The sequence below is a fragment of the Peromyscus maniculatus genome, chromosome 2 (genome assembly GCF_049852395.1).
Source record: "Peromyscus maniculatus bairdii isolate BWxNUB_F1_BW_parent chromosome 2, HU_Pman_BW_mat_3.1, whole genome shotgun sequence".
Taxonomy (NCBI): domain Eukaryota; kingdom Metazoa; phylum Chordata; class Mammalia; order Rodentia; family Cricetidae; genus Peromyscus; species Peromyscus maniculatus.
The window spans coordinates 67,030,349-67,045,331 of record NC_134853.1 but is presented as its reverse complement, the minus strand read 5'-3'; the positions used below and the strand labels follow the sequence as shown (position 1 = coordinate 67,045,331).

Below are 14,983 nucleotides of genomic sequence, written 5' to 3'. Positions count from 1 at the left end.
TCACTGGTGAAAGTGCTAGGAGTGAGACCGAGTGCTCCAACTATGAGTTCCCCACAAGCACCACCATCAAGGCTCAGGGATGGAAAGGATAGAAAACGGGAAGGAGAGCCGTGAGACGCCATCTTCTGAGCACCGCGTGCCCGTCCCGTTCATGAACTCACAGCAACCATGGCTGCCTGCACAAGACCTGTAAAAGATCAAACCAGCCTAAGTCCTGGTGTAGATGGGGTAGGGGGTCTCCAGGCCCCTCCCTTTGCTGAGGAGCTGTTCCTATTGATAGCTGCTGAGAATCATTCTGAGGATGTGGTCACTTGTTGGAGTCCCATGCTCCACTGGATGCCTCCCCCGCCCCCCCCTCCCCCCCACGCCACCCTAATACAGGCAACACTAGCTGGATGTAGTGGGTTATTTATTTTTTTTTTTTAAAAAAGCCATGAAGTTAGGAGAGACACTTGTTGGAGTGGGTAAAAGGGGTTGGTATGATCATATTTATGTGTATGTATGAAATTCTCAAAAATAAAAATATTTTTCATGCTAGACATGATACTGAAGAGGTAGAGTCAGGTAGATTCCTGGGACTCTCTAGTCCACCATCAGCCTCCTTTAACTGGCAGATTCCAGGCTGACAATAAGATGTTGTCTCAAGAAAAATGACATCTGAGGTTGATGTCTGGGCTCCACATGCATTGGCACACACCTGGTGTACTCAAAGGTACACACACAAATTATAGCACTAAATTATTAGAAAAGATTCCAAAACAATATTCCCTATCACTAAAATTAGAAAAAAAAATAAATTCTACGCAAAGCAAGCTGATAAAATGAGGTAATAAAGACCAAAACCAACTGAAAGTAGAAAACAAAACAAAACAGAAAAACGTCATTGAAAAATCTGGTTCCTTGAAACAATAAAACTCTAATCATATCTCCTGAGGGGGTGAAATTTGCCCACATGAGGAACGCAAGAGAAGACGTTGCTGAGGATGCCGTAGGGATTAAGGAACAGAAGGAATGCTTGCTGCAGACCTGTGACTGGAGAGCCTGTCTGGAGCAGACAGCTTTTGCAGGCTGTAGTAATGCAGTTCGCTCTCTTCCTGATCACCCGAATGCTCTCTGTTGGTTAAAGAAATTAAAGCTGATGTTAGTAGCCTTTTCATGAAAACACTAGCCCAGAAGCCACAGCTCAATGATGGATTCTACCTAGAATCATGGGAAACACTACTAACACACACACTTTTCTAGAAAACAGAAGATCAGGAAAACTTCTCAGCTAATTTTTTGAAAGGAGGCAGGCATGAGATAGGGTCTCATGTATCCAAAACTCTTCAATTTATTCTCTGGCAGATTTTTAGGACAAAAGCAAAAAGTGGCTCCATTCTTTGCCCAAAATATCACAAGAACTATCTCTAGGCCGCTTACTAATAGCCATCCCTTGGAAACTGCTTGAACTGGGCCCTCATAATTTACATCGCCCTCAGCAGCACTGTCATCTGGGCTCCTGCTAGGATGGCTCATTAAACCCCTCTTAGAGCTTCAACTACTTTTCTAGTCCAAAGAACTTCCATATATATATATGTAATCTAAATGAAATTGCCAAATATTGGGGGAGACAGAACCCCAACTGGCCAATTCTTGCTACCAAAGTTTCCAGTACCAGGATTGGGTTACATCTAATTGAGTTGTTGGCCCATGGGAATCCCCAAACAGCCCAGGATGTTGCCAAGACTATGGGTTGCCCTCCACAAACTGACAGCAAGGCCCCACTGCTGAAGACAACACCCACACAGCTCAGTGACGATGCAGATGTCAGGCTGGTGCCTCCATAGAGCCTTCACCCTGTGTTCCAGCATCTTTGTGCTCTGAATGCGGTCAAAAGAGAAATGTAAACACCAAGTCAGCCACAAGCCCTCTGTCTACACTGGTGTACTGCCTGCAAGGCATGCTGGTGCAGTGATGGCATAAAGCTTGTGGGAGTCACCACCCAATAGCTGATTTGACTTAAGGCCTACTCCATGAGATGGAACCCATACACAACACTGCATGGATGGCCAAGAACCTGAGACTAGTTAGCCCAGGGACCTAAGGTAAAACCAAATAATACTGACCTAAAAAAAGAGAAAAAAGTGCAATGATGAAATGACTCTTAATAACATTTTGCTGTACTCATGGATCAGTGCTCAGCCATCGTAAGAGAAGCTTCCTCCTGCAGCAGAAGGAAACAAACAGAAACCCACAGCCAGACATTATGTAGAGGGTGAGAGACCTTGGAACACTCAGTCCTAAAGGGTAGGTCTCCATCAAATCCCTCCCCTTGGGGATCAGGGACTCCCTCAGAAGTGGAAAGAGCGTAAGAGCCAGAGGGGCAGAGGACACCAAAGAAACAAGGCATCAACCTGCGCAAGGCTCACAGGAACTCACAGATACAGAGTGCACAGGGCCTGCACAGGTCTGCACCAGGTCCTCTCTGCATATGTTATGGCCTCCAGTCTAGTGTTTGATGGGATTCCTGAGTGTGTGAACAAGTAGGTCTCTGACTCTTGTGCCCTCTCTTGAACTCTTTTCCTTCTGTTGGTTTGTCTTGTCCAACGTCGATGTGATATTTATTACATATATTATGTATCTCATTACATTTAACTTTGTGGGGTTTTTTTTTGTTGTTGTTGTTGTTTTCCAAGACATGGTTTCTCTGTATAGCTTTGAAGCCTGTCCTGGAACTCACTCTGTATGTAGCCCAGGCTGTCCTTGAACTCATAGAGATCCACCTGCCTGTGCCTCCCGTGTGCTGGGATTAAAGGTGTGTGCCGCTGCCTGGCCAACTTTGTTATATTTTTTTAAAAAATGAATGAATGAATGAATGAATGAATGAATGAATGAATGAATAAAAGAAAATGTAGCCACCATGGTAAAGGTTAACAACTGAACCATCAACTTACACCTGCTGGGAGAGGGAAAACCAGTTTTCCCCTATGGAGTGGCACTGGGTATATCATCCACTCCAGGACAGGCCTCATGTTCGGGAGTAGTTGATCAATATACAATGGAGTCCATAGTCTTTTTTGTGTGTGCTCTTTTATTTGGGTACAGTTTGGTGAGGTTTTTTTGTTGTTTTGTATGTGTATGTGTGTGTGTGTGTGTTGTTTCCCTGATTTGGGGGGTTTGTTGCATTAGTTTTTTGTTTGTTGAGAAAGAACTTAAAGTTGGGTGGGTAGGGAGGACAAGAGGATTGGAAGGACTGGGGGGCAACAATATGATCAAGATATATCTAAAATTAAAATTGTTTTAAATAATAAAATATAATAAAAAGATTTATTTTTATTCAGTGTATGTATATGTACACATAGGCCATGGCAAACATGTAGAAGTCAGAAGACAGCTTTTCTGGAATTGATTCTATTCACCTTGTTTTTACGACATTTTTAAAACTGTGTGCATTTTGCCTGCATGTAAGAGCACCATGTGAATGCCTGGTGCCCAAGGAGGCCGGAGGAGAGTCCAAATCCCTAGAACTGTTAGGAATGGCTGTGAGCGTCAGGGTGGTGGTGGCACTGCCAACCCTCGGGAGGCAGAGGCAGGTGGATCTCTGTGAGTTCGAGACCAGCCTGGTCTACAGAGAGAGTTCCAGGACAGCCTAGACAGCCAAGGATACACAGAGAAAGCCTGTCTCGAGAAAAAAACAAAGAAAGAAAGAAAAGAAAAGAAAAGAAAGAAAGAAAGAAAAGAAAAGAAAGAAAGAAAGAAAGAAAGAAAGAGAGAGAGAAAGAAAGAAAGAGAAAAGGAAAAGAAAAAGAAAAAGAAAAAGAAAAGAAAAATGGCTGCAAGCTGCTCCATAGGTGCTGGGAATTGAATTCGGGTTTTTGTAAGAGCAGCAAGTGCCCTCGACCGCTGGACTCCTCCACCTTGCTTTTAAGGCAGCCTCTTTCCTGTTCTTTCTGCCCCTGAGCTGTGAAGCCGGGCTTCACATGCACCACTGGTCCTCCTGGCTCCTCCTCCCACCTTGTCTCAGGAGTGATGGGGCTGGCATTACAGATGCAGTTTTTGTTTGTGGGTCCCAGAGTCAAATCCAGGCTTTCAGGGTTGTACAGCGAGTGCTTTACCTGTGGGGTTATCTTACCCACCCTTTAAAAGTTATTTTGAGTCCTGGAACTTTCAATGTGAACAGATAAAATGATTTGAAATAAACCATTGACTCGTGAATGAGTCTTGTCTTTAAAACTAGGTTGTCAATCGTCTGGAGAGCAGGAAGGTAGTATTTCTCCAAAGTATTCATACACTTATGTTATGGTTTGATTCTGAAAAGCAATCTTCCGAGGCAGGCTTTGGGGAAGTGACTGAATCATGAGGGCTCTGACTCGTCAATGGATTATCCCCTTAGTAGGTTCATAGTTTAGTGGGGTGTTGAGAAGTAATAGAAACTTAAGAAGTAAAGGTGGATGGGAGGGATCAGGGGATCAAGGCATTTGCCACTAAGCCTGATGACCTATGTTCCATCCCTGGAACCCACGTGGTGGAAGGAGAGGCCCAATTCTTGAAAGTTGACCTCCACATATGTGCTATGACACATGTGTGCCTACACATGCGTGTGCGCGCACACACACACTAAATAAATGTGTAAAGATTGTTTAACTTAGAAGGTGGAATCTAGTTAAAGGGAGCGGGTCCTTGGGGTGAGTTTTGGGGGATACACTTGTCTCTGGCTCTTTCTGCTCCCTCATTCTTTACTTTCTGGCTTTCATGAGGGGAGGGGAGCTCTTCTGGCTACCTGCTTCCATCCCATCAAGAGGCTCCACTTCCATTCCCATAGACCCAGGATGGTGGGGCCAAGTGACCCAGTACTGAAACCATGGGTCTAAATAAATCTTTCCTCCATCGGGCCCATGGAGAATCTAGTAATCTAGCCTTGGGGGTCTTTTCAGATCCAAACCATAACACAAGTGAGAAACACATTTGAGAATTTCTATCTCCCTCCTCTACAGACCATTGACAATTGAGAATTTTGTGGTCAAGATGGGAAGATACCTAACACACCTGGAACTACTCAACTTGGGAATGAGTGTTTATCACACCAGTAAGGAGAAAGGCTGGATGCTGGGGGAAATATGAAATAGATTCTTCACAGATTTGGTATATAAAGATTTTTATAAGGCCATTCTTGCTGGATTTTCAGAAATCCTGAGCGTTATAGAAATGTCACAATATCCACGGGGATCAAGCAGGTAACACAAATGCATAAACTAATGGCAAAACACAAGAGTGATTGGCCCTAGAAATGACCTGCAAAACACTTGACCTGTTTCTTAGATTTTTCTATTTTTTTAGACTTGTTTTTTTTTATGTATACAGTGTTCTGCCTGCATGTGTGCACTGCAGGCCAGAAGAGAGCACCAGATCTCATTATGGATGGTTGTGAGCCACTATGTGGTTGCTGGGAATTGAACTCAGAACCTCTGGAAGAGCTGACAGTGTTCTTAATTACTGAGCCATCTCTCCAGCTGTTTCTTAGATTTTTAAACTCACATATAATAAGTAAAATTCCTATAAGAATATACAACAACAGAGCCGGGCAGTGGTGGCCCACACCTTTAATCCCAGCACTTGGGAGGCAGAGCCAGGTGAATCTCTGTGAGTTCAAGGCCGGCCTGGTCTACAGAGCGAGATCCAGGACAGGCACCAAAACTACACAGAGAAACCTTGTCTCCAAAAAAAAAAAAGAAAGAAAGAAAGAAAGAAAGAAAGAAAGAAAGGAAGGAAGGAAGGAAGGAAGGAAGGAAGGAAGGAAGGAAGAAAGAAAGAAAGAAAGAAAGAAAGAAAGAAAGAAAGAAAGAAAGAAAGAAAGAAAGAAAGAAAAGAATAAAAAGAATATACAACAACAACTAGTAGCTATTTTATTATTCAGGCTGGCAGTGGCCAACTAACCCCTCTGTGCAGGCACTAATTGCCCTGAGCAGGCAGGATGCTGTGACATGGATAGAAAGGACCTCCAGATACTCAAAGTCTTGGACAGAGCTGCACAAGAAAGTTGCATCAGTGAGCCTCCATGGAGAGCAGTGTTTATATCTCTTTCCACTCAAACTGGAAGCTTCTCCTCCTTGCTTCTACAGTGCCATTTAAAGATAGTGTTGCCTTTGTGGGGGGGGGGGAATCACCGCCTGGACCTTTAAGTATGCTATTTATCAAATTGGAGTGCAGCACCTAAGAACTGACTTATTTGAGGACCCTGTGCTTACACTGGATGTGAACAGTAACCTAGTAGATCTAGCGACATATTGTTGGCTTGAGGTCTGATTCTTGTTCCCTTCCCTCAGGCAGAATTAAGAATTCTGATGTTGAAAACTTGCACAGATTTGTGTGGAACAAAGCCTATGGAGAAAAAAATGAAAACTGTAGATTGGGTAGATCTCAATGTGTTTGGGGGGCCTGGATTTGGTGTCATAATTTCCTTTAGTTGGTGTTGTACTTTAAGTGCATTTCAGTACTACAATGCAAGTTTCAATAAAAGTTTGCTTAATTTAAAAAAAGGTGTGGCCACCTTAGCATTCCTGCCACACCAGCCCTTCTTGAATCTCTGATATCTGATTATCCCTTCAGTGAAATATCAAAGATCTTCGTTTCTGACTCTTAACTAGGTTCTCTCCCTGAGCCCCTGTGTGCTTCTCAGACACATTTCCAGGTAAGGAAGCAGAGTTCAGAAGTTCCTCTGTCCCAGCCACTCTTCCTGCGACATGCCTGGTGTGCCAAAATACTCAGGCTTTTGAGGATCACTAACTTATAAGTAGACAAGTCTAAGAATAGCTTAACAAGTGGGGCAGTGATGGTGCATGCCTTTAATCCCAGCACTCAGGAGGCAGAGGCAGGCAGATTTCTGTGAGTTCGAGGCCAGCCTGGTCTACAGAGTGAGTTCCAGGACAGCCAGGGCTACCTTGTCTCACTAAAAAAAAAAAAAAAAAATAATAGCTTAGCAACCTAGGACTCCACTTGGACTGTGCACACACATCCCTCTAATAGTGCACTTGGACTATGCACACGAACCCCCTCTCCAGACAAAATACCTAATAACACGTTAGCAACTTAGGACCCCCTTTTGTAATGAGCTGCATGAATAGCTATCTCTAAAGAATTGAATAAGTTTCTTCACTCTTAACAACCATCAAACTTGGACAGTTTCTATTCAAAGATGTTTCAAATACATCCCATAAGAGGGTAGAAGAACTGGTATGGCTTGAATTAATTTGGGGTGCATGTGTAACAAGGTGAAAGTATGTACTCTGAGTGAACTTTTAGGGAGAATCCCCTATTTATCATCTTATGCCTGTGCATAAGGACTATGTCTACACATAATGATTGAGTCCAAATATGGTTAAGATCAGATGCATTATGGGAAAGAGCATGGACAGTAGCACAGAGGTTATATAACTGTCAGTCAAGACAAGAGTCACCCATGCAATCAATCTCTTCCTTCTCTTAAATTCCATAAAAGGAAGTGCCAAACCGTAGCTGGGGACCTTGTGGCCCTTTCATCATGTGCCCGCTGTCACTATTCTAATGGCATCCTTTCTTTCTGATCTATACTATCACTTGGCTTTGAATAAAATTCCTACTTTGCAAATCTGTGTGTGCTCATGTCAATGAATAATATGTCAAGAACCTGGCAGTGCCAAGCCCAGACTCTGGCCACCAGTAACAACCACACAGTTGTGAAGAAAGGAGCCAAGCCAGCAGGCTGGTGTGTCAGGGGTGAGTGCAAAGTGACAATGAGGACCAGGCACACTTTGTGAATGTGACATATTCAGATCCAGGGTACACAACCTGTAAGATGAGCACATGCCCTTTTCTACAGACCAAATCACCACATACACGAGCTTCTCTTAATGGAATGGAGGGCTTTGTGATGCAGTCTGGTGGCCTGGTTCTATCCTCTGTGAGGTAGACGTGACAAGGCTCAGCCCTGGGAGATATTAGGCGCTAGGACTCCGAATGTCCTAGGAATAGGGATGGCTGGTCTCCTCGTGCTGATGAGGTTTGGACCATGTTGAGCTCTACCTACTTTCTGTGGGATACTGAATACTCCTTATATGCCTATTTCTACATTTTCATCATTATCCTAATTATCTGGCAAGTGCAACAGAATTACCACAGATTGAAGTGCGAACATACAAGGAGCTGTTGCCGGGTAGGGAAACCCTGGACCATGACTGAGCTAGCTGAGAAGTGCCAGTGTCTGCCCACCTTCCACTTAGGACCTCCCTACCCCTATCTGACAGTTGGGATGTGATACTTTCAAGAGTATAATAGTACCTTTCTTCTGTGAGGCTGGAAGCCTTCCCTTACCAGGACTTTCATGAGCGATGAGCCCAAAACCTTTCTATTGGTTTAAATAGAAGACTATCATTACCTCAGATCTCCCAGTACAGGAGAATTTCCCAGTTCAATTTGCTATGTCATTTATATGTGGAAGGTCTTTTATGTAAGAACACAGCCTATAATGGGTCTGTTGTTTTCTCTGCAGTTCCCAGTAGAAATTCACTCAGTAGTTGGTTAGGAAATAGAGTTCAGATCAGTTTCCATGAGAACCAGAAGGATGCAGAGATGCAGAGACGGGGGTGGGGGGTGGGGGGGTGGGGGGGTGAGGGGGTGGGGGTGTGGGGGTGTCACGGTGAAGCGGGGTAGAGAGCACAGCAAGGGGCAGCCTAGGAGAGCGCCGAAAGGGCACCTGGGTAATTGAAAGGAAAAGTGAAAAAGTGTGTGGTCCTTGTCACATTACAGACATGGAAAGGGAAACAGTCCCAGCTTCACACTGTAATGTTTTTCTCTTGAAGCGTCACCGGAAAGTCAGGCAGAGGGCTAGAGATGCGGCATCAAGAGGTAAAGCCCAGTGTCCCCTGATGCCCCGCCACCCTCCTCCCCCCCCCCCCCGGAGAGCTCCCACATCCCTCTTCTCTATGACCCCGCCCAGTGCCAAGTGCTCTAAGTTCCGAGGCTCCAGAGCCACTAACAGGTGACAAAGGACTGCTCTGGATGGGAAAACAGAAAGTAAGAATGTTAAAAAAAAAAAAAAAAAAAAAAAAAAAAAAAAAAAAAAAAAAATTCTCTTTGTCTTACTCTCCTGACAGCAGAAGATGTCCTTAACAGTCATTTACCAGAATTCGTTTCGCCTGTAGGTTTATCAATAAAATGAGCATAGCGTTAACTGCCCCTCCAGGGGACCGTGCGCTGGAAATGGGGATGCTCTATCCAAACATGCCATGGAGCTCTGGCTCTAGGGGCTCAGATTCCTCTTGCTGAGCTAAAGACACGCTATTCACATTCCTATGAGACACCCTTGAAATGCTCAGTCGCCTCATAACACTGTGTCCTGATTCCGCAGCCAGGAGACTTTCCCGAGAAGAAGCTGAGAAGCCCTGGGAGCTGCTGACTATCATGAAAAGGTGACCTCTTGACCTTTGTGGTCTCTAAGCTGTAATGATTTTTTTGGCCTAGTCTGGGCCAGAGGTGGAAAAAGGGGTAACTGTTCCCATTCCCACCTACCCCCAGTCTGTCCACAAAAATCTACCGCATTTCCCTCTCCAGGGAGATCCATGCATCCCATCTTGAGCCCTTCTTGTTACTTAGCCTCTCTGGGTCTGTGGGTTGTAGCACAATACTTAACAGCCAAAGTCCACTTAGAAGTGAGTACAAACCATGTGTGTCCTTCTGGGTCTGGGTGACCTCACTCAGGATGATTTTTTTCTAGTTCCATCCATTTGTCTGCAAATTTCATGCTCTTTTCTGAAGGGAAACAGAGGAGGAATGGATCTGGGGGAGAAGGGAGGTGAGAACGGGGAGGGGTGGAGGGAGCGGAACTTCTGTTAGGATGTAATATACATGAGAGAAGGAAAAAGAGGGTGAGGAAGGGCTAACGGACGGGAGGCAAGTTCACCAGCTGAGAGGGTTGCCAGGGCAGAGACGGTTCACACCTCAGGAGGGAAGAGCCACCCGATACCCAGTTCTGTCCGTTAGGATCTCTGCAGTTCAGAACTGACGAGTGCATACTTTGTAGAGGACATTGCTGGAGTTGCACTCAGACACCACATTGACAAGAAAGTGGCGTTAGCATGAAGAAGTCACCATGTCACACCTGCTCCAGCTCCTCCCTTTCAAGGGCAAAGCAAGCCCTGGGTCTGGCTGGATCCCGCTGACATCACCTCCTGTCTGTCTGGGGGGTGGGGCAGTTGCTGGGACACCTTCAGCCCATCATCTTAACTCTGTACTTAATTTCTAGAGAGTGTGAATGATCCCATTGATTCCCTGGGTACAGCAGCAGGAACATCCCATACTTTGAATGGTTCCCTCAAGGACCTCATTTGTCACAGAGTAGGCTTGGAACTGTGGGACTGGAGGATAGAGCACAGCAATCCCCAGACTCGTTCCTCCAAGGGGGCAGATGTCATTCCATCATTAATGGCGGCCATTTTTCTCTTCCTAGCCAAAGCTGGCTCCCCAAGGAGGAACATGTGCGGCAGCTCCTGTGTGTTGATCCCTGCTGCCAAATCTGTGATGCTGCATCTCTAGAGATCCAGCAGCTTCTTCAGAGTGAGAGAAGCCAGACCTCCCCTGGTTTGGGACTGCCACCGGGCTCTTCTTGCCTGGAGATGTTGCCCATATCCAGAGTGTCTTTTGAGCAGAACATGGAGCTTCATCCCAGGCACTCCAGACGTATTCCACTGGCATCTGGGACTCCAATACTAGCACAGCTCACAGAACACTTATCACAGTCAACCAGTGCAATCGGTGTCGGACAATGCTGGGCTGATCTCCTTCAAGCAGGAGAGGAATTTCATCGGACAGACATGCCCATGGGCTCTGAGACCGTGGCCTCTTCAGGGTTTAGGGAGCCTGTGGTTTTAATGACCGCAGGGGGAACAATGCACAACAATTTAAACTACATCCAGCAGAACCAAGACCACCAGTCTTTTAACTCACAGATCTCTTTTCAAACCCTGAACCCAGAGAGTACTCGCACCATGCATCCTATGACCCTGTCTCTTGTCACCACGGTCCCCCAGCCATTCCTCAGTCCTGAAGTGCTAAGGCTTCTTGAGCTACATGTGAAAAAATTGGTGCATTTCCAAAGATGGGGGCTCCCCAGACGTGTAGAGGAGTCCCTAAGGCAACTTATACCAAACCCACCAATGTATTTCCAGCCTGAAAATAACCAGCCAGTTTCTTTTATCCTGAACACTTCTTCTCGAAACTATGTTGACAGGTTTGGGAATATTTCCCACCAGACCTGGTGCTCATGTACAGACAGCCAACCTACTCAGACCTTTTGGGTTTCTGAGTGGTCAAATGTGGACCCGGGACCAAAAACACACTGTGAAGAAATCCCAAGCCCTGTGGGAAAGCCCTTATTCACTCCTGACCATAATGTTCTGCGTGGCATCTGTCTACTGCCTGAGGGACAAGCTAACGACTCCAGGAACAATCTTCAGAAGAAATGCACTCAGTTATTCTGTGGCCTCCCTTCTAGGCACAGTGAGTCCTTGGTTACTACCTTTTTAGGCACTCCAGATCTCTCCAAGGACACACCCCGGTCCTCCTACAAAGATCCAGATCTCTTGAAGGAGTCCCCCCACTTCCCCTTGCTGCCCCACACTCTACCTAAGGCAGGCCCTCCCTCTTCCTCAACTTCTTCAAAGGAGTCTTTGTATGAACATCAAGACCCTCAGCTCAGCGTGCCATTTCTGACTCTGGCTGAGTGCAAAACCTTGGAATGGCACCTTCTACAAAGACAGCTTCAGATTCGGTGGGGTCTGCCCGCTGTCATCCCCAGATCTCCCTATGTGCAAAGCCACATACAATATAAGCCATGCAATAAAACAAAGCCACACGAGACTTTAAAAGCCTCCTGTCCAGGGAAGTCCTTCTCAGTCCTTACCAGAGACCTTTTCTTCATCCCAGATCATACACGCAGGCTGCTGGAATTCCACCTCCAGAAGCACCTGATTCACCTTCGCTGGGGCCTGCCCCAGAGGATCCAGCGCTCCATCCACTCCCTGCTCTCCTCTACCGACCAACAGTCCCGGTCCTCCAGCAGCAGGGCGTTACCCGACGTGAGCATCCCACAGCCAGGCCACCCAGAGGCTGATGGGTCTGGTGACAAGTTTGCACTTGCAGTGGACAGATTGCCAATCCCCATGCCTCACTTCTTTGTCCAGGCAAAGGCAATGTTGAAGAACCACGTTGATTCCAAATGTGATCAGATCCACCAGGGCAAGGTCCCTGCTTGTGTCCAGAGTTCTTGGGAACGCAGAACTCCCGCGATCTTAGCAGGAGGGACTCCCTTCTCCAAAATGTCACCAGGCCAGCCCCTGGAGCTACAGGCAGAAAATGATTCTGACCTACATCCCAAAGCTGTTCCTCTGGAACCGGAGGCCTTCGAGCAGGAGCAGCAGGCTTCATCAGGTACTCTCATTGAACACTGCAAGCGGCCCCAAGCCCTGCCTGAGGAAACCATTAAGAAGCTGGAGACAACTTTGCGACACAAGTATCTGGCCTTCCTGTCAGGCCTGCCTGCCCTTTACTGTGTGACCCCCTCGAGAGCAACATCCCCCGCGATTGTTAGCCAATCTGCACCCACAGAGATGCCGCCTGGACCTGTCAAAACCCCACAGGAACAACCCCTAACTCAGATGATCCCACTTGAAGACCCACGTCAGAGCAGGCTTGAACCTTGTACTCGGGATGAGCAAGCGGCTTCTGTGAACACTGCAGGAGAGGTCCAGCCTGAGGGACAGGCGAAAAGAAGGACAGAGAAGGTGTCTCTAGACAGCCAGAGAGAGATCTTGGGGAAACTGAATTTCCACCTGAAAAAAAAAGTCCTAGAGATAAAGTTGGGAATTCCTGTAACAGCTGATGACCTCAAAGAGTTAAATGCAGCAGGCCCAGAGAGTGAATCCATGCAGGAGCCTATCAGGAGTCTAGGTATCCCAGAAGGCACCGAGCTCCAGAAACTGCCCGGCTCAGGTGACTCTCCTCCAGCCCCAGATGCAAACAGGGTCCACCTTAAGAAACAGCCAGCCACGGCAGGGCAGCCTGTGTGCCACAAGCCAAGCCAACCTAGTTCCAGAACAGTGCCCCACGGTTCCGCCCAGTGGGGCTCCAAGGCCTCAAAACTCAGGAATAAGATGGAGGCCCAAGTGTACTGTATTCAGATGGAGACCAGTGGGGAAGAGCCCAGCCTAGAGAAACCCTTTAGCACTGAGCCTCAAAGCCCAGGCAAGAGCAAGTCCTCAGCCCATGTCTCCACGATGACAGAAAAGATTGAAGAGCCAGGGAAACCCAAGGCAGTGGGGGACTTTGGAGAGGGGGATGCAGATCTTGGGCTTTCCCCGACCAGTGAAAAAACACACCATGATGGAGATCAGGAGCCAGAAAAAGGGCCTCTGCACAGGACACCCCAAGGCTCCTCACAGCAGAGGCAGAGCATTCATCTTGAGGATCCCTGTCTGCCCAGCCCCCAGGAACCCTCTGACCTTGAGTTCCCAGAGCCACCTCCAAAAGTCTTCATGGAGAGAGAGCCTGAACATGACATGCAAGACAGTCAAGCCAAGGTAAATGTCATCCCGAAAGCTGCAAAGATTGCCAAGGTCCCCCAGTCTGTGGCCTCCCAGGCTTCCCAGGGCCTTCCTTTCCCTCGCTCACCAACTCAGGGAAAGCCTTTTGGGGGCCAGACTTGGCAAGACCACATTTCACGAGGGCGGGTGATGCCAACTTCTCCTCATGCTAGCCCCAGCCTTCCAGAGGCTGGCTTGAAAACTAAGATGAAATCCTTTTTTCACTCTATTAACCCCAAGATAAAAGGCAAAACACATGTGGAACCCAAGGTCTCAACACCTGGAAAAGCAGTCAAAACCAGTAAAGAAAATGTTGACAAGGGTCTGCCTCAAGCCAAAAGCCCCACCAAGAGAAAAGGGCCCAAGGCCCAGTCTGCGTCCTCTGAGAAGTCAGTGATCGCATCCTTCCTAACTGCTCCCCACATTTCAGACAGTAAGCTCTGGCCAGGCCCTCAACAGTTCGGCTCTGTCTCAGCACCAGGCCGGCCCCGACATTGTCCCCGGCACTGTCCTCTACTGGCTTATGCCATCCAATACAGAAACCCACCCTAGGTCCCCAGGTTTCCCTCGGAAGTGTTGTTCTGCTAATGGAGACCACTGAGGGTGATGGCGGCCCGTCCTCTGTACCCTTTAAAGAGCACTAATATTGTCATTTTCTTTAATGAACAGGTGGGGAGGGCACCACCCAAAATATATTCTGTACCTGTAAACAGTCTGTCTTTCTCGTCTCTGCTGTACATTATTAAGGGGAGGGATGAAGGAGGTGATGACATCCTCCCCACCCCCATCCAGGAGAGGGGAGTTAGCCGGAACTCTCATGCTTGTTTTAGAGAAGAACCATTAGTGCACTTTTCTTCAAGGGATGCTTTTGAGTCTACCAAGGGCAAGCAGCTAAAAGGAAAACACACATAAGTGTGTACGACAAATATCACAACTGACTCACGGAATCTCCTTGTTCACCCCATTGGTGTTGGGAATATCTTCGAGAACCCTTCTAGAAGCTTGCTTCAGCCCCTTTTTCCTGGTTCTCATGCTTCCGGCTGTGTGGCCTAGGTGCCTGGATCCAGGGGAGGAGGTGGGGTGGTGGTGGTGGTGGTTGGGGATGGAGGTGGGTATGGGTGGTGGTGGTGGTGGTGGTGGTGGTGGTGGTGGGGCTGGTGGGGGATGGAGGCGGTGGGGTGGTGGTGGTGGTGGTTGAGGATGGAGGTGGGTGTGGGTGGTGGTGGTGGTGGTGGTGTGGGGGTGGTGGGGGAATGGGGGTAGGGGTTGTGGGGGGATGTGGGTGTGGGGGGTTGGGGGGTTGGGGGGGGTGAGGGTGAGGGTGTGCACATAGAGGGAGCTCTTATACTTGGGACAAGGCCCCTGTCTTCCTGATTGGCACATAAGGAATAAAA

General features: G+C 47.4%; 1 protein-coding gene across 4 annotated transcripts; it reads left to right on the top strand.

Annotated features, from left to right (window-relative positions):
- Window positions 1-7,908: 7,908 nt before the first annotated feature.
- Window positions 7,909-14,299, top strand: LOC102909726 (spermatogenesis-associated protein 31F1B-like). Of its 4 annotated transcripts, none has more exons than XM_042271021.2 (4): window positions 7,909-8,014; window positions 8,814-8,859; window positions 9,362-9,422; window positions 10,460-14,299. In XM_042271021.2, the coding sequence occupies exons 3-4, from the start codon at window positions 9,415-9,417 to the stop codon at window positions 14,139-14,141; spliced, it is 3,690 nt and encodes a 1,229-aa protein (XP_042126955.2). In that variant the 5' UTR covers window positions 7,909-8,014; window positions 8,814-8,859; window positions 9,362-9,414; the 3' UTR covers window positions 14,142-14,299. The 4 variants fall into 4 exon arrangements, with proteins under 4 accessions (XP_042126955.2, XP_006986037.2, XP_042126954.2 ...); XM_006985975.4 differs by having other exon boundaries at window positions 7,909-8,167; XM_042271020.2 differs by having other exon boundaries at window positions 7,918-8,167; window positions 8,761-8,859.
- Window positions 14,300-14,983: the final 684 nt, after the last annotated feature.

Excerpts from the sequence above, each read along its gene's own strand:
- LOC102909726 (XM_006985975.4), top strand. The coding sequence starts at position 8,024 with ATGTTGAGCTCTACCTACTTTCTGTGGGATACTGAATACTCCTTATAT. Across the intron at positions 8,168-8,813 it reads ATACAAGGAGCTGTTGCCGG|CGTCACCGGAAAGTCAGGCA; the intron begins GTAGGGAAACCC and ends TTTCTCTTGAAG. Across the intron at positions 9,423-10,459 it reads CTGCTGACTATCATGAAAAG|CCAAAGCTGGCTCCCCAAGG; the intron begins GTGACCTCTTGA and ends TTCTCTTCCTAG.